This window comes from Erythrolamprus reginae, chromosome 2 (genome assembly GCF_031021105.1).
Source record: "Erythrolamprus reginae isolate rEryReg1 chromosome 2, rEryReg1.hap1, whole genome shotgun sequence".
Taxonomy (NCBI): Eukaryota; Metazoa; Chordata; class Lepidosauria; order Squamata; family Dipsadidae; genus Erythrolamprus; species Erythrolamprus reginae.
This window is the reverse complement of record NC_091951.1, coordinates 336,922,523-336,948,273: the sequence shown is the minus strand read 5'-3', so window position 1 is coordinate 336,948,273 and position 25,751 is coordinate 336,922,523. Positions and strand designations below refer to the sequence as shown.

General features: G+C 42.7%; 1 protein-coding gene across 1 annotated transcript in view; it reads right to left on the bottom strand.

The window, feature by feature from the left end:
• Nucleotides 1-2,140: 2,140 nt before the first annotated feature.
• Nucleotides 2,141-25,751, bottom strand: part of FECH (ferrochelatase) — a 46,519-nt gene continuing 22,908 nt past the window's right edge. The window contains exons 6-11 of the mRNA XM_070736407.1: nt 23,651-23,757; nt 19,930-20,028; nt 14,562-14,669; nt 10,271-10,435; nt 7,424-7,483; nt 2,141-2,550 (exon numbers count right to left, since the gene is read on the bottom strand). Of these exons, the coding sequence (XP_070592508.1) occupies nt 2,416-2,550; nt 7,424-7,483; nt 10,271-10,435; nt 14,562-14,669; nt 19,930-20,028; nt 23,651-23,757 (674 nt within the window). The 3' untranslated portion in view covers nt 2,141-2,415. The remainder of the gene's footprint in view (nt 2,551-7,423; nt 7,484-10,270; nt 10,436-14,561; nt 14,670-19,929; nt 20,029-23,650; nt 23,758-25,751) is intronic.

The following is a 25,751-nucleotide window of genomic DNA, read 5'->3' as shown; positions in this document are numbered from 1 at the left end:
AACTCTGCCGCCAAGTTTGGGTAAGTTTGCCGAACCCGAACTTCGTTGGGTTTGCCCAACACTAATGGCAAACCTTTTTTTCCTCAGGTGCCGAAAGAGCGTGGGTGCACATTGTCGCACATGCATGAGTGCCCACACCCATAATTCAATGCTTGGGGTGGGGCGAAAACAGCTTCCCCTGCCCCCCGGAGGTCCTCTGGAGGCCGGAAACAGCCTGTTTCCCAACTTCTGCTGGGCCCAGTAGGACCATGTTTTGCCTTCCCCACGCTCCAAAGGCTTCCCTGGAGCTGGGGGAGGTAAAAAACCCTCCCCCATCACCCCAGATGCTTTTTGAAAACCAAAAATGCCCTCCCACAGCCTCTCTGTGAGCCAAAAATCATACATGCATGTTGGAACTGACCTAGGGCAACAGCTCGTGTGCCAGCAGATATGGCTCTGCATGTCAGCTGTGGCACCATGCTGTAGGTTCACCATCACTGGGCTAGGGTGTAGTGACCCCAAGCCTTTGGAGCATGGGGAAGGCAAAACACGATCCTACTGGGCCCACCAGAAGTTGGGAAACGGGCTTTTTCCGGCCTCCAGAGGACCTCCGGGGGGCGGGGGAAGCTGTTTTCGCCCCACACCAAGCTTGGTTTCTTGCAGATTCTTATAGAAGGCGAGGAGGATGGGAGCAGTAGGAATTTCCAGGGGGAGCTGATTCCAGAGGGCCGGGGCCCACACACGGAAGGCTCTTCCCCCTAGGCCCATCAAGCGACATTATCTAGTTGGCAGGACCTGGAGAAGGCTGACTTTGTGGGACCTAACCAGATGCTGGAATTCATGCGGCAGGAGGCGGTCCTGCAAGTAATCTGGTCAGATACTATTTACTAGTCTCCCATTATTTCTTTGTCGGTAAATATAAATTCAACACAAAAACAGTTTGTCGTCCAAACGGATGCCTGTGAAGGTTCCTGGATTGGGGCTGAAAAGGTGAACACGGAAGCAATATCTTCTGTCCCATAATTGGATAGACCACGTTGCCCTGATAAACCAGTTTCACCGGAAGAATTTAAATAAACTAGTGGAAAGGTTTTTGGCTCAGTTGTTTTATTGGGTTCTCCTTATCTTGGTTTAGGACTTGTGTGCAGAACAGATCATATTAGAGCATATTTATGCAGAAATTTTGTGAAGTCACACAGGTTCACAAACTTTTCAATGCCGGTTTAAGTAGAGTGATCCTGTGCTGCTCTTACGGTTGTTGACAGCTGAACAGAGTTTGTTGGTCTTTAAGCTAAATGTTTCTCAACCTGAACCTAAGATGGACGCATGCTGGTTGGGGAATTCTGGGAGTTGAAGTCCACCCCTCTCAGTGTTGTTCAGACTGAGAAACACTGAGATAATGAAAGACCTCCTGCTATTTTCATGACAAAAGACTAATACAGTAGTACCTCTAGATATGAGCTGCTCCACATGCGAGTATTCCAAGTTGCGAGCCATGTAGGGAGTGAAATTTCTGTTCCAGACCCGAGCTCAAATTCGGGATACGAGCCGAGCTTCCACTAGGTGGCACAAGATTCCTTGCTTCTGGTTATCTCCACAGGGAAAAACAAAGTCTAAAGCCATTTGTTCCAGATACGAGTTGATCGACATACGAGCTCCGTTCTGAAACGAATTAAACTCGTATCTAGAGGTACTACTGTATAGCAATGCCTTAGGAAACACTACTTTGCAAACACAGACACTGCTTCAGTTCTGTATGGTGGAAATAGGAAATGGAGACTGCGTACAAGAAGAAATATCAAATTAAAAAAATATATACCTATTATTCTTTAAAAAAAAACAACCCTAGTTATCTATACACTAGATGTCAGCTGAAATTATTGGAAAAATAAAGTAGTTTCATCATCAGACTGTTATTAGTCACAAAGCTCTAAATTAATTCGGTACTCGACCAAATCGGTTCTCAACCACACTTCTGGAACGAATTGTGGTCGAGAACCGAGGTACCACTGTATTTTTTTTGCAACCAAACCTCACCATTTTGAGGAAGGGTTGATTTCTGCAAAGGGAACAAATTTTCTTCAACTTCACTGTGGCAGCGCAAGGGTAGAGAATCTGCTCAAGCAACCAAAAATTTTGCTCTCCTTCAGAGGCTGTTAAATGCAAAGAACCTCGTGCATCCTGTTTAATTTGATAAAAATGTGGATTTTCAGCAACTCAAGCGGACGAAGCCCTTAAAATGTGGTGTCCCGTCTAATGCAAAATTCCTCGAGAGAAAACCAAAGCAATGGGAGAAGATCTCAACGTTATCTCTTTCCACCTCTGCGTGAATCCCTTTTGGAGAGCAAAAGGCAGACCTGAGAAGGGCAAAAGAAGGCAGAATAAATGGGCGCGTTTCACAGAATCTGTATTGTCTACTCCCGCCAGTGTACATTTTCACAGTGTCTGACTAGTGAAGAAGGATTTGGTCTTTCGGCACGTGGGATTCACACAGAGCGGACAACTCAGTGTTAACTGCTTGGAGCACAGTTCGTTCGACTTGAGGTGCGAGGAGACCAAATCAGCCAGAGCCTGAAAAATACAAAAAAAATACATTTAAGTAAACTGATCACATTAACTTTCTTATCTGCTAGCAAGCTATTCTATGAGCAAATAATATTGTACTTTAAGCATGATGATGCATATATTGTTCTCTTTTAATATTAGATTTGTTGCAATGTTATATTGTTTTTTATTATTGTTGTGAGCCACCCCGAGTCTTCGGAGAGGGGCGGCATACACATTAATAAATAATAATAATAATAATAATAATAATCATCATCATCATCATCGCCATACTGGTGATGAAATACAAAATTCAGCATAGTGATCTTGTTTGCTGTGTTGTACTGACATAATAATAATAATAATAATAATAATAATAATAATAATAATAAATAATAATAATAATAATAATAATTATTATTATAGTGTGATTAATATACGAGGGTCACCCATAAAGTAATGCACCATATTTTTTTCTTTGACAATTATTTACTGAACACAATGAAACTTACAAATAAGAAAGAATGAGGTACGAATGTGAAACTTTAGATATACATCATTTAAATTGTCAGGAGTGGGTGTGTAAATTTTGTGTTTCTTCAGACAGATAGCGTAGCTGCAGCAGTGTTTCAAAATAGCATCTGTAAGTTGTTCTGCCGGCGTGTTTCAACCGCCCGTAATTGCAGGGTAATTAGTCCAGGAAGACACACACCACACGATAAAAGGAAAACCCAAAAGTTTTTATAAACAGAAAAACAGAAACATCTCCCTTTTTAAATGTCAAAGGGATTTTCTGGTACACACAAGGCACAGGTTAAATGCAATCCAATTGCTCACCCAATAACGGGGAAATTGAGTCCAATTCTAAAGTCCAGAGAGTCCACACACAATCTTGAACAGCACAAAAATCATATTGACGAAACAAATGAATCAGATAAACTGCCATAAGGCTAAAACACCAGCCTGCACTTTTATCTGTAGCACTAATTACAGCAGCCCCACCCAAACATAGGTGGCCTCATTTTCTCTTGTAATAATCCTTCAGTTGTTGTCTCCTATGCATCACTCTACGCATGCATGGATGTGTCATTAATTCTTGTTCAGAATCCAGGGATGATACAGATGATTGATCTCCTCCCGGGCTGTCTGCCAAACTCCCCTCTTCTCTGTCACTCACGCTTCCTTGGTCAGAGGAGGCTTTGTCGGCAGATTCCATCGGGAGCAAAACAAACCTGCGGCATGTAGGTGTCTCCCCTACATCCACCTCCACATTGCTTGGGGCAGGAGCTGGGCCAGAGCTAACCACAACATAAGTGATATATGTTACAAGCAGCGTGTCGTCCCTGAATTTCTCACTGCGGAGAAAGAAACTATTCACAAACCTTTGTGTACAGTTTATGGAGAATCTGCAGTCAACAGAAGTATGGTTGGTCGAGAGTGAGGCCATTAGAAGAACAGAACAGTAGAACAGAGGGTGAGGCCATTAGAACAATGAGTGGTACCGACAGGGCATACACGCCCTTGTGTCTCGCTGGAGAAAGGCCATAGAATGGGATGGAGATTACGTGGAAAAATAGGGAGTGTAGAAGAAACATCATTCTTTCTTGTATGTAAGTTTCATTGGGATCAATAAATAATCGTTAAAGAAAAAAATTGTGGTGCAATACTTTCTGGGCAACCCTCGTATGAAAAATGGCTACAAGTCACTTTTTTTGGTGTCGTTGAAACTTTGATCACTAAACAAATCATTGTAAGTCAAGGACTACTGTACTTGAAATAATAATAATAATAATAATAATAATAATAATAATAATAATAATAATAATAATAATAATAATAATAATTTATTAGATTTGTATGCTGCCCCTCTCCGAAGGAGAGAGAATACCAAAGACCAGCTAAGATAAAATAAAAGGAAATAGTATAAGGGCAGACTAGATGGACCATGAGGTCTTTTTCTGCCATCAATCTTCTATGTTTCTATGTTTCTAATACTTTTTTTTCAAAAGAATCTGCAAGAATTTGCTAATTCAGACATTTTCCCTCGTTTTTCAACGTCGCAATATTGCAGTACAATATTGCAATCATTTATTTATACCCTTGTTTTCACCACTTTTATGTTTAAGAACTCGGTGAAGTAGCAAGTAGTGAGCCAGAACGAGCTCTAAGTGAACATCCTCCAGATGTTTTGGGATTAGGAATTCTAATTGCATTTCCACTATATCTGGAGGGCCCCAAATTAAATTTGATTCGGACTGAGCATATGCAAGATAGAACTTCATGAACACAAAAATGCAACCAGTCCTAAAATAGGAAATGTAAATGAGAGTGAACAATAGCCTTAGTAAGCTGAAGAAAGAAATGAAGTATCTGTAGGAAGTTTTAATATCCCTGGGCCTCGTATCTGTGGCCAATCAGAGAACTTGGGGAGTCCTTCGGGAGTTGGGTGGCGTACAAATAGTAATAATAATAATAATAATAATAATAATAATGATGATGATGATGATAATAATAATAATAATTTATTTATTACATTTGTATTTATTTATTAGATTTGTATGCCGCCCCTCTCCATAGACTTGGGGCGGCTCACAGCAACAATAAAACAATGTACAACAAATCTAATAATTTAAAAAACATTTAAAAACCCATTATTAAAAGCAAACATATACACACAACCATTATTATTATTATTATTATTATTATTATTATTATTATTATTATTATTATTATTATTATTATTAGTCAGTACAGCACAGCAAACGAGATCACTATGCTGGATTTCGTATTTCATCACCAGTCGGGCACTTCCCAAGTACCTAGGACTGCGTGATGTAGCTGCAAATTATATTTGCCGATCTCAGTAAAGCGGCCTTTTGCAATTGACAGATGGAGATTTTGTCAATTCCGATGGTTTTCAAATGTCCGCTGAGATCCTTTGGCACTGCACCCAGCGTGCCAAGTACCACTGGGGCCACTTTCACGGGCTTATGCCAGAATCGTTGCAGCTCGATTTTTAGATCTTCGTATTTCACTAATTTCTCTAGCTGCTTCTCCTCAATTCTGCTGTCCCCTGGGATTGCGATGTCGATGATCCATACTTTCTTTTTCTCCACGATCACAATGTCTGGTGTGTTATGCTTCAGAATTCGGTCAGTCTGAAGTCGGAAGTCCCACAGTAGTGCTCATTTTCGACCACTTTTTTCGGGTTTTTGATCCTACCAGTTTATTATTATTATTATTATTATTATTATTATTATTATGTAATAATTATGTTGTGAGCTGCTCCGAGTCCTCGGAGAGGGGCGGCATACAAATCTAAATAATAATAATAATAATAATAATAATAATAATAATAATAATAATAATAATATAAACTGATAGAAGACTTGCCTACTATCATGAAAACCCTATAATAGGCATATTTATTTATTTATTTATTTATTACTTAGATTTGTATGCCGCCCCTCTCTGCAGACACTTTATAACAGGCGTTCCCAACCAGAGGTTCTCGAATCCCCTAGGGGCATGAGACGATATTCTAGGGGGTGCGAAAACGTGCGGTTTAGAAGTTTCAAAATTATAGTGTATATGCATAATAGATGCAAGAATATATCAGAAGCGTTCTAGGGATGGTGGAGTATAGAAAAGGCTGGGAACCTTTTCTGCTTCAAAAGAAGCACTGCAAGAATTCCTTCATCGGAAGGCCTGCTTCTACGGATAAAGCCATCCCACTCCCTTGGTGATCCTCAGCCATCTAAACATGCTACATGCAGGGATGGGGCTGCTGGGGGTTCGGGAGGACATCTAGCTAAGATTCTGCGCAGTTCGGAGAACCTCCAAATCCCACCCCCTCCCAGAAGTCACCATTTTGAATGCAGCTAAATGCAGGGAACCTCGAGGCTCGACTACTGTAACGCTCTCTACATGGGGCTACCTTTGAAAAGTGTTTGGAAACTTCAGATCGAGCAGAATGCAGCTGCGAGAGCAATCATGGGCTTCCCTAAATATGCCCATGTCACACCAACACTCCGCAGTCTGCATTGGTTGCTGATCAGTTTCCGGTCACAATTCAAAGTGTTGGTTATGACCTATAAAGCCCTTCATGGACCAGTGACCAGTTAGGTCTCACAGAGTGGGTCTTCTCCGGGTCCCGTCAACTAAACAATGTCGCTTGACGGGACCCAGAGGAAGAGCCTTCTCTGTGGCAGCCCCAGCCCTCTGGAACCAACTCCCCCCAGAGATTAGAATTGCCCCCACCCTCCTTGCCTTTCGTAAGCTGCTTAAAACCTACCTCTGCCACCAGGCATGGGGGAACTGAGATACACTTTCCCCCTAGGCCTTTAAAATTTTATGTCTGTATGTATGTTTGGTTTTTATATAATGGGTTTTTAACTGTTTTTAGTATTGGATTATTGTTATACACTGTTTTATTACTGTTGTTAGTCGCCCCGAGTCTGCGGAGAGGGGCGGCATACAAATCCAATAAATAATAATAATAATGTGGAGGCTCAGGGAGAGCGAAAAATGGGCCTATTGGAAGTTCAGAAAGCCGTAAAGAGGCCTTTTTTTGCCCTCCCGGCGGCTCAAGGAAAGCCTCTGGAGTCCAGGGAGGGCAACCACCATGCCCTCCCCCCTAATTGTGGTACAGGAGGCCGACTAGGCCACGCTTACCACAGCCACACCCACCTAGCAACCAGGCAGAGAACCCCTTATTAAAAATTTTGAAGCCCACCCCTCACAGCAAAAGAGAGCCATTCCTGCCAGAGAAATTGGAGTCTACCCATGATGGCTTCTCTGGAGAATCCCCACATTTCTCCCTCTCTGAAGAAGATGGTCAGTTCAGAAATGTGATAAATAAATAAACACCAATTTTCTCAGGGAAATAGGGAAGCGGTACCTTGGCGAACAATGGGTTTCCATTCAAGGATTCTGCTCTTCTGATATTTTCGACTCCACACTGAAGAACAAGAGAAGGAAACTGGTTGAGATACAATATCTTATTTGTCTTTGGCTAAAGCAATAGGAATAAGCTCTGAGTCATTTGCTATGGGCGGCTTATGTTAAAAACATAAAATAAAAACATTAAATAAAATAAAAACATTAAAAAATAATAATAATAATAATCTAGCCTCTCACCGTCTGCACAGTTCAACAGTCCAACTCTAGGCCAGAGCCTAACATCAAATGTTTTATCCCAATGTTTCTCAATCTTGGCAACTTGACCATATGTGGACTTCAATTCCCAGAATTCCCCAATTAACATACTGGTTGGGGAGTTCTGGGAATTGAAGTCCACATATCTTAAATTTGTCAAGGTAGAGAAACACTGCTTTATCCCGCCCAAATTCACCACACTCCCACAAAAAAACAAGGTTTCTTTTAATGCATGAATGCATAAAATATTTTTTTCAACATGATTTAATGCTTCAAGTTTTTGCTTGAAAAATCTGGATTTAGGCTCATACCTAGTCATGGAAGCATATTCAGTGGTGCTTTTAGCCCTTAATTGCTGTTCTGGGGCATGGGGATGACTAAAGAGGGTGTACTGTGTACAGTGGTGCCTCTACTGACGAATTTAATTTGTTCCATGACCAGGTTCTTAAGTAGAAAAGTTTGCAACAAGAAGCAATTTTTCCCATGGGAATCAATGTAAAAGCAAATAATGAGTGCGATTGGGGAAACCATAGGGAGGGTGGAGGCCCTGTTTCCTCCCAAAAGATCCCTAGAGAGGCCCAAAGAGGCTTCTCCCCGCCTTTTCCGGCCCTGTTTCCTCCCAGGAGATTCCTGGAGAGGCCCCACGGAGGCTTCTCTCTGCCTTTTCTGACCATGTTTCCTCCCGGGAGATTCCTAGAGAGGCCTCCCGGAAGCTTCTCCCTGCCTTTTCCGGTTACAGTTGCGGAGACTAGGGTTTGTAAGTGGAAAATGGTTCTTGAGAAGAGGCAAAAAAATCTTGAACACCCAGTTCTTATCTAGAAAAGTTTGTAAGTAGAGGCGTTCTTAGGTAGAGGTACCACTGTATGTGACTTTGGACTCTTAAGGAAAGATGGAATAGAAATTTAAGTAACATCAGTAGTAGTTGTAATGTAATGCTACTGCTGCTAATGCTAATATCCAATCAATAGCGTGGGAGTAGGATCTACAATGCCTGCAGACACTGCCTTTGGCACCAGCCAGATTCTGTGCTCCATCCATTTTTTATACTTTTTAAAATAATGATACTGATCTAAAATTCTTAGATAATGTACACAGTGATGGGCTATAGATCACCTGCCTACTTGGACAAGAAGCACCTTGGGAATGAAAAGTCCACATAGCTTAAAACGGCCAAGGTAAATAAACACTGCTATGCAGCCTGGAAAAGAAGGTGTAAGGCCACTTCACTTTTTTGCCTTTGGGGAAATATAGTGGTACCTCTACCTATAAGCACCTCTACTTACGAACTTTTCTAGATAAGAAACGGGTGTTCAAGATTTTTTTGCCTCTTCTCAAGAACTATTTTCCATTTATTATTTATTTATTTATTAGATTTGTATGCCACCCCTCTCCGTAGACTCGGGGCGGCTAACAACAGTAAAAAACAATATAAACAAATCTAATATTAAAAGTAGTTTAAAAACCCCAATTTAAGAAACCAATCATACATACAAACATACCATGCATACATTTTGTAAGCCTAGGGGGAAGGGAATATCTCAATTCCCCCATGCCTGACGACAGAGGTGGGTTTTAAGGAGCTTACGAAAGGCAAGGAGGGTGGGGGCAACTCTAATATCTGGGGGGAGTTGGTTTCAGAGGGTCGGGGCCGCCACAGAGAAGGCTCTTCCCCTGGGTCCCGCCAGACAACATTGTTTAGTCGACGGGACCCGGAGAAGGCCAACTCTGTGGGACCTAACCGGTCGCTGGGATTCGTGCCGCAGAAGACGGTCCCAGAGATATTCTGGCCCGATGCCATGAAGGGCTTTATAGGTCAACCCAAGCCTCCAAAACTGTAACTGGAAAAGGCAGGAAGAAGCCTCCGTGGGGCCTCTCTAGGAATCTCCTGGGAGGAAGCAGGGCCTCCACCCTCCCTGTGGTTCCCCCAATCGCACACATTATTTGCTTTTACATTGATTCCTATGGGAAAAATTGCTTCTTCTTACAAACATTTCTAATTAGGAACCTGGTCATGGTACAAATTAAGTTTGTAAGTAGAGGTACCACTGTAGTTGTTTCCTGACTATCTATTGCAGAGGTCTTCAAACTTGGAAACTTTAAGACTTGTGGACTTCATCCCCCAGAATTCTGGGAGTTGAAGTCCACAAGTCTTAAAGTTGCCGAGATTGAAGACCTCTGGTCTATTGTTATTCTAGCAGCCATATGTGATTTCGCAAACAACATCTCCTCCACATCTCATCTGCCCACATGGATTAATCCTATCCTTCCAATATCCACTAGATGGACACTGGCAAGACTGGCTTGGAATCCTGGGTGTTGTAATTCCAATATCTTTAGACATCACTAGGCTTAAAATCACTGAAAATCAGAAATGGCCCTGTGTCCTCAACTCTTTGAGCTAATGTCAAACATGAATCTTTTTATCTTTCAACTTCCAGCTCCTTTGTGTAATATTGCAACTGTAGAAAGGGTGTGGAAAAACTCAACCTGTAATAATTCTAAACCTTTTTACTTGGGATGTGGAAAAGGAACACTTGTTTCCTGTTAAGGAGCTACAGACAAACAGTGGTGTGAAAAATAATGGCTTTACCTCATTGGCTAAGACCTGAGCATATTCAATGTCAAGCTCATAGAGTGTTTCAATGTGATCGCTGGTGAATGCAATTGGAACTAACAAAATGTTCTTCTTTCCCCTCTGGCAAAGTCCCTTAATAGTGTCATCTGTCTGAGGACCCAGCCAAGCCATCGGTCCAACCTAAAACAACAAAAGAGAAGAGGAGTTTTTAGGGTAGGGTAGGGTAGAATAGAATAGAATAGAATTATTTATTGGCCAAGTGTGATTGGACACACAAGGAATTTGTCTTTGGTTTTTAGGGTAGGGTAGGGTAGGGTAGGGTAGGGTAGGGTAGGGTAGAATAGAATAGAATAGAATTCTTTATTGGCCAAGTGTGATTGGACACACAAGGGATTTGTCTTTGGTTTTTAGGGTAGGGTAGGGTAGGGTAGGGTAGGGTAGGGTAGGGTAGAATAGAATAGAATAGAATTCTTTATTGGCCAAGTGTGATTGGACACACAAGGGATTTGTCTTTGGTTTTTAGGGTAGGGTAGGGTAGGGTAGGGTAGAATAGAATAGAATTCTTTATTGGCCAAGTGTGATTGAACACACAAGGAATTTGTCTTTGGTTCATACACTCTCAGTGTACATAAAAGAAAAGATACATTTGCCAAGAATCATGAAGTACAACACCTAACGATTGTCATAGGGTACAAATAAGCAATCAGGAAACGATCAATATTAATATAAATCATAAGGATACAGTCATACAGTCATGAGTGGGAGGAGGTGGGTGATAGGAACGATGTGAAGACTAACATTAATAGCAATGCAGCCTTAGTGAATAGTTTGACAGTGGTGAGGGAATTATTTGTTTAGCAGAATGATAGCACTCAGGGGAAAAAACTGCTCTTGTGTCTATTTGTCTTGGTGTGCAATGCTCTATAGCATTGTTTTGGGGGTAGGAGTTGAAACAATTGATGTCCAGGATGTGAGGGGTCTGATGGAAAATACAGCTTCTGCTGCACAAATCCCAGCGACCAGTTAGGTCCCACAGAGTGGGTCTTCTCCGGGTCCCGTCAACTAAACAATGTCGCTTGGCGGGACCCAGGGGAAGAGCCTTCTCTGTGGCAGCCTTGGCCCTCTGGAACCAACTCCCCCCAGAGATTAGAACTGCCCCCACCCTCCTTGCCTTTCGTAAGCTGCTTAAAACCCACCTCTGCCGCCAGGCATGGGGGAACTGAGATATTCTTTCCCCCTAGGCCTCTACAATTTTATGCATGGTATGTCTGTATGTATGTTTGGTTTTTATAATAATGGGTTTTTAACTGTTTTTAGTATTGGGTTATTATTATATGCTGTTTTATTATTGTTGTTAGCCGCCCCGAGTCTGCGGAGAGGGGCGGCATATAAATCCAATAAATAAAATAAATAAAAATAAATAAATAAAATTACTATTGTTGCCGTGGTGGCTGTTCAGAGTTGGGTCCGACTCTTTGTGATCCCATGTACAACAGGGCATGCCCCCCCCCCCCCGCTTCCCGGCTTCCATTGTCTTCTGCAGTTTGCCCAAATTCATGTTCATTGTGTTGGGGACACTATCTAACAATCTCGTAGTCTGCCGCCCCTTTCTTCTTTTACCTTCAATCTTCCCCAACATGAAGGTCTTTCCCAATGAGCCTCTGCTTTTTCTAACCCCCTCTCAAAACATTAGCTGTGCTTCTTTCCAACTATTGGTTAGAGCAGTGTTTTTCAACCAGTGTGCCGTGGCACACTAGTGTGCCGCAAGACATGGTCAGGTGTGCCGCGAAGCTCAGAGAGAAAGAAAGCAAGAGAGAGAGAGAGAAAGAAAGAGAGAAAGAAAGAAAGAAAGAGAGAGAAAGAAAGAGAAAGAGCGAGAGAGAGAGAGAGAACAAGAGAGAGATAAAGAAAGCAAGAGAGAGAGAAAACAGGAGAAAGAAAGAGAGAGAGCAAGAGAGAGAAAGAAAGCAAGAGAGAGAAAGAGGGAGGGAAGGAGAGAGAGAGAAAGACATAGAGGGAGGGAGGGAGAGAGAAAAAGAGCAAAAATGAGAGAAAGGAAGGGAGAGAAAGAAAGAGGGATGGAGAGAGAGAGAAAGAAAGAGGAAGGAAGGGAGAGAAAGAGGGAGGGAGAAAGAAATAGAGTGAAGGGGAGGAAGAGAGAGAGAGATAATTTTTTGTCCAAACTTTTTTTAGCCGTTCCCCCCCCCCCCGCTCGATGTGCCCCAGGGTTTCGTAAATGTAAAAAAATGTGCCGCGGCTCAAAAAAGGTTGAAAATCACTGGGTTAGAGGTAGTCAATGACCCAACGGCTGCTCTCAATCAGGTTTGGCCAGCCTGTTGGAGTTGTTGCCCGGGGTGTGACTGCTGTGCTTGCTATATTATTATTATTATTATTATTATTATTATTATTATTAGTAGTAGTAGTAGTAGTAGTAGTAGTAGTAGTAGTAGCAGCAGCAGCACCAGATGTTTGTTTGTTTGTTTGTTTATTTATTTATTTATTTGCAACACAAGAGCACACAACAGATTCAAGCTTAATATTAACCGCTCCAAACTTGACTGTAAAAAATACGACTTTAGTAATCGAGTTGTCGAAGCGTGGAACTCATTGCCGGACTCCGTAGTGTCCTCCCCTAACTCCCAACATTTTACCCTTAGACTATCCACGGTTGACCTCTCCAGATTCCTAAGAGGTCAGTAAGGGGCGTGCATAAGCGCACTAGTGTGCCTTCCGTCCCCTGTCCTATTGTCTCTCCTATATCTCCTATATAGTCTTCAGAGTGGGGTGGCATAACAAATCTAATTAATAATAATAATAATAATAATAATAATAATAATAATAATAATATATTCTAGAATTTATTATTTATTTATTTATTTATTTATCTATCTATCTATCTATCTATCAATTAATTAATTAATTAATTAATTAATTAGATTTGTATGCCGTTCCTCTCCGAAGACTATAGAAGCTGGGAGCCACAGGTGAGAGATTTCCTTGATAATTTCTTATACAAGTACTTTACTGGTCATCACCATACTTAGTTTCTTCTGTGCTACATAGCTGAAACAGAAGCTGTTGACTGATGTATAACACCAGAATATACTTTATAACAACTGGCAGATGAAGCCAGGTAAGAAAGATAAGAAAGCGAAGTAAGGTAAGAAAGCAAAGACAAATAAAGGGAAATATTTCTTCACCCAGAGGGTCGCTGGTTTATGGAATTCACTTCCAGAAGAGGTCGTGACAGCTGTCAGCCTGGAGAGCTTCAAGGCAGGATTAGACAGATTCATGGATGCCAAGTGTATCAGTGGTTATTGAAATGGATGTCCATGTGCTGCCTCTATGTTGGTTGAGGCAGGCAGGATTCTCTTGAGTACCATTTGTTGGGGGTCAAGGGAAAGGTCCAGTTGTGGCCCTATTTGGACAGGGAGTCATTGCTCAGTCGCTCATGCCCTCATCACCTCGAGGTTCGATTACTGCAACGCTCTCTACATGGGGCTACCTTTGAAAAGTGTTCGGAAACTTCAGATCGTGCAGAAAGCAGCCGCGAGAGCCATCGTGGGCCTTCCAAGATTCGCCCACGTTTCTTCAACACTCCGTGGCTTGCATTGGCTGCCGATCAGTTTCCGGTCACAATTCAAAGTGTTGGTCATGACCTTTAAAGCCCTACATAGCATTGGACCAGATTACCTCTGGAGCCACCTGCTACCGCACGAATCCCAGCGACCGATAAGGTCCCACAGAGTTGGCCTTCTCCGGGTCCCGTCGACTAAACAATGTCGTTTGGCGGGCCCCAGGGGAAGAGCCTTCTCTGTGACGGCCCCGGCCCTCTGGAACCAACTCCCCCCGGAGATTAGAACTGCCCCCACCCTCCCTGTCTTTCGTAAACTACTCAAGACTCACTTATGCCGCCAGGCATGGGGGAGTTGAGATATTCCTTCCCCCTAGGCCATTACAAGTTATGCATGGTATGTTTGTGTGTATGTTTGGTTTTATAATAAGGGTTTTTAGTTGTTTTATTATTGGATTGTTACATGCTGTTTTTTATCATTGTTGTTAGCCACCCCGAGTCAGCGGAGAGGGGTGGCATACAAATCCAATAAATAAATAAATAAAGGGAGGGTTTTGCCTTCGCTTTCTGCTCAAGATCCCCATGGACAATTGGTGGGCCACTGTGTGACACAGAATGCTGGACTCGATGGGCTTTGGCCTGATTCAGCAGGACTCTTCTTATGTTCTTAAGCCAACACCACACTCAGACTGAATTAGAAACATTTTATCAGTGTTCCCAGGGACCACTTACCTTGGACTGCCACACAAGCCTATATGGATTACAATGGCCGAGTTTCTCCATCACCTTTTGAACAGTAGCTCCCACTTCCTGTGGATATGGGTCACCACGATTAACTACCTGCAAGACGAAAACGAAAAAGAAGGCAAGCAATTTTTCCGAAAGAAGAAAAGCACCCACCTAAAGCGAAGACCTTAAATTATTTTCTAGTCTTGAGCCCCTAAAATCCTTTAATCTTTATGATTCCCACATGCGTAAAAAGTTAATTTTCGTTTCTTCTTTCAAAAAAAAGTTGTTAATTTGTTTTATTTTAACAAATTAAATACAAAAAAAATAAAAAAATTAATAAAAATAATAAAATAATAATAATAAATTAAGGGAAGGAAAAGGAGCAGGGAAAGGGGGATGTGAGATACAAATAGACTAAAAAAGGAAAAGGGAAAAAAAGGCATTGAATTGACTCTTCTTAGCCATTCCAACCTCACCTTTCGGCATTAATATATAACTAGCCATTTCTATGATGACAAATATTTCTGATCAACAAATTGAAAGTCAATGTTTCATTATTTTTTCACCACAAGCACAAAATCAAGAAGTGGTAAAGTGAGAATATGTTTTCCTCTTTGAATAAAATAATCAGTTTCCCCATTCCTGCTTTAATCTTCGTTGCTACAGAAATTGTATACCATAATTTTTGGACTATAAGACACATCGGTATATAAGACGCACCAAGATTTCAAAGACATAAGTAGGAAGAAAAGCTTTTGTCTTCCCCAGCCTCCCAAACCCTCTGCAAGCACCCCCCTCTCTTTTTTTGTTGCAAAAATAGATCCGTTTTTCATGCATTTTCTGTAAAAAATGGGATGGGCTGAGGGTCAGGGAAGCTTGCAAAGAGCTCCTAGGGGCTGGGGAAGGCAAAAATGTCCCTGTTCTTGGGGATAACAGGTCATTTTTTGCCCATTTTTTCACAAAAACAGGGGTGTTTTGGCCTTCCCCCAGTCCCCAGGATCTCTCTGCAGGCTCCACAGACTCTCTGCCCACTCCTTCTTTGCGGAAAACAAATCCATTTTTTGCAAAAAATGGGACGTGGTGGCAGGGCTTCGGGAGGGGGGGAAATGGCTGTATTCAATGTATAAGACACACCGACATTTCCACCCTCTTTTAGGGTGGAAAGAGGTGCGACTTATACTCCAAAAATATGGTATTTTTCTATTTGCACCTACTAAACTTTCTGAACTGTCACCATTTTTATTAACAAGATTCATTGCATTCTTCCAATTTCTTTGAGGGTTTTTTTCTTCAAAAAAACCCCCTCCTCTTTTTTCACCCTTTTAAAAAAGTGCTAAACTTTTATTTTGAAACACTTTTAAAGTCAAAACTTTTCATGTTGAAAATGAACTTTCTAAGTTAATTTTAAAAACAGATAGTGACCGTGCTACAGAACCTTAGCCCAGAATTTAGGTGATCGAGATGAAGCACAAAATAACCATCTACCTCCCATGTTATATTGGAACATGTCAACATTGGTTTTCGAGATTCATGCTCCACTGGATATCTAAAGCCACTTTTGTGGCATAAGTAGAATCAAACTAAAGATACTTCAAGGACATTCAAATATCCACTGAAGCAGGGGTCCCCAAACTTTTTACACAGGGAGCCAGTTCAATGTCCCTCGAACTGTTGTAGGGACGGACTATAAAAAAAACTATGAACAAATCCCTATGCACACTGCACATACCTTGTTTTAAAGTAAAAAACAAAATGGGAACATACTATTTAGAGGGGGGGAAGAAATCTGAAATTCGTATATTTATTTATTTATTTATTTATTTATTCTTTGTCCAATATACAATACATATGGAAGAGAATAGACATTAAGTAATATATATGAAGATAGAAAGTAAAAAAGAAGAGAAGTGGATGGGAGGGAGAGGATATATATGATATAAGAGATAAGGAGATAATATATATGATATAGATAGATAGATAGATAGATAGATAGATAGATAGATAGATAGATAGATAGATAGATAGATAGATAGATACGGAGAGAATATGTATGATATTTAAGATAAGGGAAGACAATTGTACAGGGGACGATAGGCACATCAGTGCACTTATATACGCCCCTTACTGGCCTCTTAGGAACCTGGAGAGGTCAATCGTGGAGAGTCTAAGGGAGAAATGTTGGGGGTTGGGAGTTGACACTATTGAGTCCGGTAATGAGTTCCACGCTTCGACAACTCGATTGTTAAAGTCATATTTTTTACAGTCACGTTTGGAGCGGTTAATATTAAGTTTGAATCTGTTGAGTGCTCTTGTGTTGTTGCGGTTGAAGCTGAAGTAGTCGCCGACAGGCAGGACGTTGTTTATGTTTTGTTTTTAATTTTGTTTTGTTAACATCTGATTGGCTATACAAGGTTTTCTTGGTTTATAGAAAAATGTTTAAAGAAAGAAGGAAGCACTTTGTCATAATGATTAATAAGTTAGTAATATAATTGGTGTTGTACTTTTTGAAGGAACATTAAGGAGAGAATTTAATTAAAAGAAAAGTATGCACCTGTGCTCCTGTCACTCACCCACGGGACGGATAAATGGCCTCAGCGGGCCGCATGCGGCCCACGGGCCGTAGTTTGGGGGCCGCTACTGCTGATTAGCAAAGCATTTCCTGAGATATCTAGGAAAGGAATACTGTAGTACATCTAATTTATGATCAAAATCAAGACCAGAATTTCCATTGCCAAACAAAACAATTATTAAATAAGTCAGTTATATAGTTTTATAGCCATTTTTTGCCATGGGTTGTTAAGTGAATTGTCTCAATTGTTAAGTGACTCACGCAGTTGTTAAAATCTAGCTTTCTCCATTGATTTTGCTTGTTGGAAATTTTGCTTGGTTATAAATGGCGATCAAACGACCCCACATTGCTGCAGCCTGGTTGCTAAGCACCCAGATTTTGATCAATTGACCACAGGGTTGCTGTTGTAAGTTAAGGACTACTTGGTAGATACAGCCACCCACTCTAAGCAGAATGAAAATGAATTAACTGTCTGATTAAATATCTGTTTAACCACACAGCTGCCTGTTTTGTTTTGTTTTGATTTTAAATGTTCATCCTTTTCCAAAGTCCATTAAAAACAGGTCACGGTTTCACCTAGCCTTGAAGACACATTGATTGAGAATGAAATATATTTATAGATTTTAATTTTTAAAATGCAGGATTGCTTTAACTGGAGTTATTCTCCAGCAGTAGCATTATTTGTGGTACAGTTTTCAAACCTATTTTTGGATCTACTGCATTACTGAGTTGTTTCTGTTACTGCCAAAAACCACTAGGTGGCGGCAGGGTTCCACAAATTGCAAAACGTGAGGCGCCAGCAGACCATTTCAAGTTTTAGAAACATAGAAGTCTGAGGGCAGAAAAAGACCTCATGGTCCATCTAGTCTGCCCTTATACTATTTTCTGTATTTTATCTTAGGGTGGATATATGTTTATCCCAGGCATGTTTAAAATCAGTTACTGTGGATTTATCTACCACGTCTGCTGGAAGTTTGTTCCAAGCATCTACTACTCTTTTAGTAAAATAATATTTTCTCATGTTGCTTTTGATCTTTCCCCCAACTAACTTCAGATTGTGTCCCCTTGTTCTTGTGTTCACTTTCCTATTAAAAACACTTCCCTCCTGGACTTTATTTAACCCTTTAACATATTTAAATGTTTCGATCATGTCCCCCCTTTTCCTTTTGTCCTCCAGACTATACAGATTGAGTTCATTAAGTCTTTCCTGATACGTTTTGTGCTTAAGACCTTCCACCATTCTTGTAGCCCGTCTTTGGACCCGTTCAATTTTGTCAATATCTTTTTGTAGGTGCGGTCATAATGCCATATTTTGTTTCCATAAATGGAACATTATCAGTTCTGCTTTACACTATTTTATAACGCTATTAAAACTATTTGCCAATTATTTCCAGCCAAAAACAGAATTAACATTTGGAATTCGTGTTCCCTTTTTTAGGTTACAAAATTTTATTGTGATAAAGGACCCGGATTCAAGCATCTATTATTATTTTTTATCATTATTTATCTAATGTTTTATTTGCAAAAATTACCATCCTATAATTGTTTCACAAATATATAAATAAAATAAGCATGAAGCCTATTATTAATGAGGAGGATGTGAACGGCCGAACCAAATAGCTGCAAATGCCTATGATTTGTGCTAAAGTTTAAGCACAGGGAGAAAAACTGGTGAACGGAGCAAGCACAAGGTAGATTTGTATTAGACAGACGGAAAATACTTTCAGCTTCAAAGCAACAATTTAAGAGGGTCAACAAGCAGTGGAAGTGATGTGCCGGTGCCTGGAGGCTGTTAGGGTCTGGATGGGTGTCAACAGACTCAAACCCTGATGAGATGGAGTGGCTGTGGGTTTTGCCTCCCAAAGACAATTCCATCTGTCTGTCCATTAGCCTGGGGGGGGGGGGGAATTACTGACCCCCTCTGAGAGTGTCCACAACTTGGGTGTCCTCCTTGGACCACAGCTCACATTAGAGAAACATTAGAGAAACATCTTTCAGCTGTGGCGAGGGGGGCATTTGCCCAGGTTCGCCAGGTGCACCAGTTGCGGCCCTATCTGGACCGGGACTCACTGCTCACAGTCACTCATGCCCTCATCACCTCGAGGTTCAACTACTGTAACGCTCTCTATGTGGGGCTACCTTTGAAGAGTGTTCGGAAACTTCAGATCGTGCAGAATGCAGATGCGAGAGCAATCATGCCCATGTTACACCAACACTCCGCAGTCTGCATTGGTTGTCGATCAGTTTCCGGTCACAATTCAAAGTGTTGGTTATGACCTATAAAGCCCTTCATGGCATCGGACCAGAATATCTCCAGGACCACCTTCTGCCGCACGAATCCCAGCGACCTGTTAGGTCCCACAGAGTTGGCCTTCTCCGGGTCCCGTCGACTAAACAATGTCATTTGGCGGGACCCAGGGGAAGAGCCTTCTCTGTGGCGGCCCTGGCTCTCTGGAACCAACTCCCCCCAGAGATCAGAATTGCCCCCACCCTCCTTGTCTTTTGTAAACTTCTCAAAACCCACCTCTGCCGTCAGGCATGGGAGAATTGAAATATCTTCCCCAGGCCTATATAATTTATGTATAGTGTGTTGTGTGCATGTTTTTTAAATTATGGGTTTTTAACTTCGTATTATTAGATTTCTATTGTACATTGTTTCTATCACTGCTGTGAGCCGCCCCGAGTCTACGGAGAGGGACGGCATACAAATTTAATAAATAAATAAATAAATAAATAAATAAATAAATAATATATAGCTATAAATATAAATATAAATAAAAGAAACCGACTGCTGTTACTCACTGACATTGGTAGAGAATGAGCAGAGAAAAGGATCACCGCCTCTTTTCTCTTATCCGTTGGAAATAAGTCTAGTTCTTTCTTTATGTGGTCTGCAAAACACTGAAAGGCAAAAATAACACACGTAAGAATGAGGGTAGATTTATATACAGGTAGACTTCCAACTTACAAAGGTCACTTAGCAAATGGTTAACCTCAAACTAACTACCGTGTTTCCCCGAAAATACGACACTGTCTTATATTAGTTTTTGCTCCAAAAGTTGTGCTACGTCTTATTTTCGGGGGATGCCTTATATTTATCAAATAAGACAAATTCACAGGCAGAAAAGCTGACACCCCCAAAGAAAGTGTACCGTACGGTAAACTGATTACGGTACGGTACCTGTCAGTATGGCACCCACACACACATGTGGGTACAACAGTATACTCCCGCTATTGCAGCTTCTGGCCACCAGAGGAGCTACAGTCTACGCACTGTAGTGGAGACTGTAATGGCGGTGAGACAGCAGCAGACTGTGTCTGCTATACTGGACGGTAAAAAGCGATGGAAGGGGCCAGCAGGGGACGCCACATTATTACGGTACCGCTATGAACAGTATGTTTTTCCACCGTACCGTATGTAAACTTGACTATGCCTTATTTTCGGGGGGTGCCTTATATTAGCAAATTCTGCAAAACCTCTGACATGCCTTACTTTTGGGGTACGTCTTATTTTCAGGGAAACAGGGTATATCCTCATCCTATAAAGAAAATACATATAAAATGTATTACCGCTGGCACTTTCCTTCAGCCCGCTAAAATGTTTCCAGGCATTTTCCCACTCTGTCGGAAGTGTAAACAATCCATCGGAACTGATTACCACTTATGGTGGACAGGCCCCAAGGTCAAAAATTACTGGTCCAAAATCCAAAATTATCTTGAGCAAATTCTCCATATACAAATCCCCCTCAATCCAGAATTATTCCTATTGGGCATTTTCAAATTTCAAATAGTGAAACAGGATAGATATTTGATCATACACATAAGCACAGCTGCTAGACTTGCCTACGCTCAGCTATGGAAAACAGACAAATTACCCTCAACATTGAATTTAATTAATAAAATACATGAGGTTGCAGAAATGAGTAAACTCAATTTAGAATTACAAGATAAAGATGATATGGAAAATGGTTTGAAATTACAATACGTAGAGCAAAATGTATGTTCCAAAAGCCCCTCCCTCTCCCATGATCATGTGACTGCTTTTCAGGCACTCAGCCACTGGCCCACATTTATGGCCACTTCCAATGTCCTGTGGCAAGGTTGCTTAACAATCACACGATTTGGATTCATGACTGCCATAAATAAACGTCAGGTCTAGTCACGTGGGGGTGCCTTGAGCACAATGACTTGTGACTAGTGTTGGGCGAACCGAACCTGCAAAGTTCAGGTTCGTACCGAACTTTGCGCGGTTCGGTATACCAAACCCGAACCCGAATTTTTGCAAAAGTTTGGGTTCGGGAGAGCGCCAGGAAGCGTCGCTGCCCAGCTGTCAGAAAGAGCTGGGGAGCTATCGGCCAGTCGGGAGGCGAAAAAGGAGGTGGGGAATCCCACGAGGAGATTCCAGGGGCGGAGCTTTGATGTCACTGAGACGTCCTTCCTGGCCGGCTGAAACAGGGACTCCAGGAAGGACATCTCAGTGACGTCAAAGCTCCGCCCCTGGAATCCCCTCGTGGGATTCCCCACCTCCTTTTGCGCCTCCCAACCGGCCGACAGCTCCCCGGCTGTTATGGGAAGCGCCGCCGCCTAGCTGTCATCTTCAGAAACAGCCGGGGCGCTTCTCGGTGGTCTCCCCAACGCTGAACCCGGAGGTTCGGAAAAAGTTCAGGAGAGCACCGGGAAGTGCCCCGGCTGTTCCGGAAGGTGACAGCTGGGTGGCGGCGCTTCCTGGTGTTTTCCCGAGCGCTGAACTTGAAAGTTTAGCAAACTTTCGGGTTCGGGTGCCGAACCCAAACTTTTTTTAAAAATTCGGGTGCCGAACCCGAACCCAAACTTTGTTGGGTTCGCCCAACACTACTTGTGACTCAAATTCCAATCCCAATTCTGGTCATAATTTGAGCACTACCCTCTAAGGCAGAGATGCTGAACCTTTTTTTTGCTCTGGTGCCAAAAGGGCGCCTGTGGCCGCCATAGCACAAACATACTTGCCTACACTCATAATGCAATGCCCTTCCCCATGCATGCATGCAGAACCTCCCCTGCGTCCCCCCCACCGCGTGTGCACAGACACCTCACTAAAATCTCCAGAGCCTATGGATGGTGAAAAGTGGGCCCAACAGGCCTACCGGAAGTTCATTTCTGAACTTTTGGTAGGCCCGTTGTGCCATTTTTTGCCTTCCCCAGACCTCAGCCTGGAGAAGGCAAAAATAACTCCCCCCCCCCCCGCCCTCAGGAAGTCCAAAAATCAGCTAGCCAGCGCGAATATATTTGCTAGGGCAACACGCCGCGTGCCTTCAGATATGGCTCTGCATGCCACCTGTGGCACCCGTGCCATATGTTCGCCATCGTGGCTCTAAGGGTTCAGATCGAACAAAGGGCATCCAGACTGTTAGGACTCTTGTGGGTTGGCAATATATAAACCAACGATGTATGAATATATGTAGATTTAACTCTGTTAATGTATATAGCTTTCACTGTATGCTATTTTTATTGATTGATTGGTTGGTTGGCTGGTTGGTTGGTTGGTTGGTTGGTTGGTTGGTTGGTTGGTTGGATTTCTATGCCGCCTCTCCCCGAGGACTTGGGGTGGCTCACAACATCTAAAATATATAGTACACAACATTTTAAATCCAATTAGCTAATTAAAAGAACTAAAAAGATTGGTTGATTGTGTTACAGAACAATGTTTCCCATAGGAAACAATGTAAAACAGATTAATGCGTGCAAGTGGGGGGGGAAATCGCAAAACCGGCACTCCGCTGGGTGCCGTCACCCAGCTGTCACCTTTTGAAACAGCCAGGCTCTTCTTGGCATTCTCCCGAACCCGAACCCGGAAGTAGGGCAAAAGTTCGGGTTCGGCATTCGGGGGGCCACCGAGAAGCTCCGCAACCCGTCTGTCACCTCCCGAAACAGCCGGGGGTCTTCTCAGCATTCTCCCGAATGCCGAACCCGGAAGTTCGTCAAAAGTTCGGGTTTGCCGTTCAAGTTCGGGAGGCCATCAAGAAGTGCTGCCGCCTGGCTGTCACCTTTGCCGAAGAGCCGTGGAGCTGTCGGCCGGTCAGGAGGCTCAAAGGAAGGTGGGGAATCCCAACAGCGAATTCCAGGGGTGGAGCTTTGACGTCATGAAGACATCCTTCCTGGAGTCCTGAGCTTCCTGACTGGCTGACAGCTCCATGGCTCTTCTGGAAAGGTGAGAGCCGGGCAGCGGCGCTTCTTGGTGGCCTCCCGGACCCAAATGCCACACCTGAACTTTTGCTGAACTTCCAGGTTCAGCGTTCGGGAGAACGCCGAGAAGCCCCCTGGCTGTTTCGGGAATTGACAGCCGGGCGGCGGTGCTTCTCAGCGGCCTCCCGGACCCGAACGCCGAACCCAAACTTTTGCCAAACTTCCGGGTTCGGCGTTCGCGGCGGCGGGTTCATAAGGCGAAAAAAGTTCATAAGAAGAGGCAAAAAAATTCTGAACCCTGGGGTTCGTATCTCGAAAAGTTCGTATGACGAGGGGTTCGTATCACGAGGTACTACTGTACTTGAATCAGGAGAGGATGCGTTGGCCATCTGTCAATCGTACTCCACTTCATCTTTGGTTCTTCTCCTTTTTGATGATAGTAGCGATATATTGCATTCAAACTGCTTCCTGAAGGAGGCAAAATAATGAACTTCAACAAAAAGGTTGAACCAAGAGCAGATCATCTCCTCCCCTTCTTAAAAGTCTTTCTTTCAAATCTCTTACCCGAAGTCCTCTGAAAATTATGCTGTAGCCATTACCAAACTTGAACTTCAACCAATAACCTGCTAACATGTTTTGTGATGGGAGAGATAAGAACTAAAGTGTAACCCCTAAAATGGGCTACACGATTTAAAGAAAAAGAGTGGAAACTGCTTCTAGGTAGTAAGAAAATGCCAATTTGTCTCATGACCACTATTTACAGTCTTTCCTAAACTCGGCAACGTATAGACCGGTGGACTTTAACTCCCAGAATTCCCCAGCAAGCTGGCTGGGGAGTTAAAGTCCACCTGTCTTTAAGTTGCCGAGCAAGCTGGCTGGGGCATTCTAGGACTTGAAGTCCACCTGTATTAAAGTTGCCAAGTCTGACAACACTGTACTAATGTTAGAAAAACCTCCAGGAGACCAAGAGAATAAAAGGAAAAATACTTTATTGACAACAAAATAAAGAAAAAATAGACCGGTATGCATAAGGGGACCCGAAGAGGTCATGGAGAGACACCCGTGTATCTCTGGGGGTGATTTTGCTCAAAACAGGGCACATCATGTCTTAATGTGTTATTCACACCCCTTCCTTATTTATTAATTATTTATTTATTAATCAAATTTGTATGCCGCCCCTCTCCATAGACTCAGGGCGGTTAACAACAATAATAAAACAATATGAACAAATATAATATTTAAGTTAATTTAAAAAGAAACCCCAATTTAAGAAACCAATCATACATACAGACATACCATGCATAAATTTTTTATAAGCCTAGGGGGTGTTGTGATTCAGCCTGAGGCTCCTCAGGGACCGGCTGGATCTCTGCCGGATCCATGCCCAGAGGAGGACAGTGAACAGGAGGGGGAGGACCAGGCAGACGGGGGAGAGGAACGTCAGGAAGAGGAGGAGGGAGAGCAGCCTGAGACCCCCAGGGGGGGGCTCTCCCCAGCTAGTAGCCTGGATTCATTGGATGAAGATGCACAGGCTATAATAGACATGAGGCAGCGACGTGCAGCTCAAAGACGGGGCCAATTAGCAAGGTATTTCCATCCCTGAATTGGCAACAGCTGGGTTTGGGTGTGGTTCTCCTCAGCAGGGTTGAAAAGGCAGGCCCGCCCTTACAGTCTTGTGGAGAGTTATCAACTGGGAGTCCTGTGACCTTGCTTCGATTCTCGGCGTCTCTGATCTTGGCTTGTGGCCTAGAAGTCTGGAAGACTTGGGGGAGGCGTGGGTTTTATTATCTCCAGCGTTGTTTTTGCCAGCAAGAATCCTGTTTTATTGCCTGGCCTTTGTGAAACCTCTGTGAAGCTTCATAGTGTTCCTGTCTGTAAGAACAGTTTTTGTTACCTGTGTTTGCTTTGAATTATATAAACTGCCTTTGCTTTTTACCAGTGTGTCTGGATACTCTTTTTGGTTGCTGTTGGCGTCTGGGGGGACCTAGACAGAACAGGGGGAAGGGAATATCTCAATTCCCTGACGACAGAGGTGGGTTTTAAGGAGCTTACGAAAGGCAAGGAGGGTGGGTGCAACTCTGATATCTGGGGGGAGTTGGTTCCAGAGGGCCGGGGCCGCCACAGAGAAGGCTCTTCCCCTGGGTCCCGCCGAACGGCATTGTTTTGTCAACGGGACCCAGAGAAGGCCAACTCTGTGGGACCGAACTGGTCGCTGGGATTCATGCAGCAGAAGGCAGTCCCGGAGGTATTCTGGTCCGATGCCATGAAGGGCTTTATAGGTCATAACCTCTGCCGCCAGGCATGGGGGAATTGAGATCCTCTTTCCCCCTAGGCCTTTACAATTCTATGCATGGTATGTATTTATTTATTTATTTATTTGTTTGTTTATTTATTTATTTATTTATTTATTCATTTATTAATTACTTAGATTTGTATGCCGCCCCTCTCCGAAGACTCGGGGC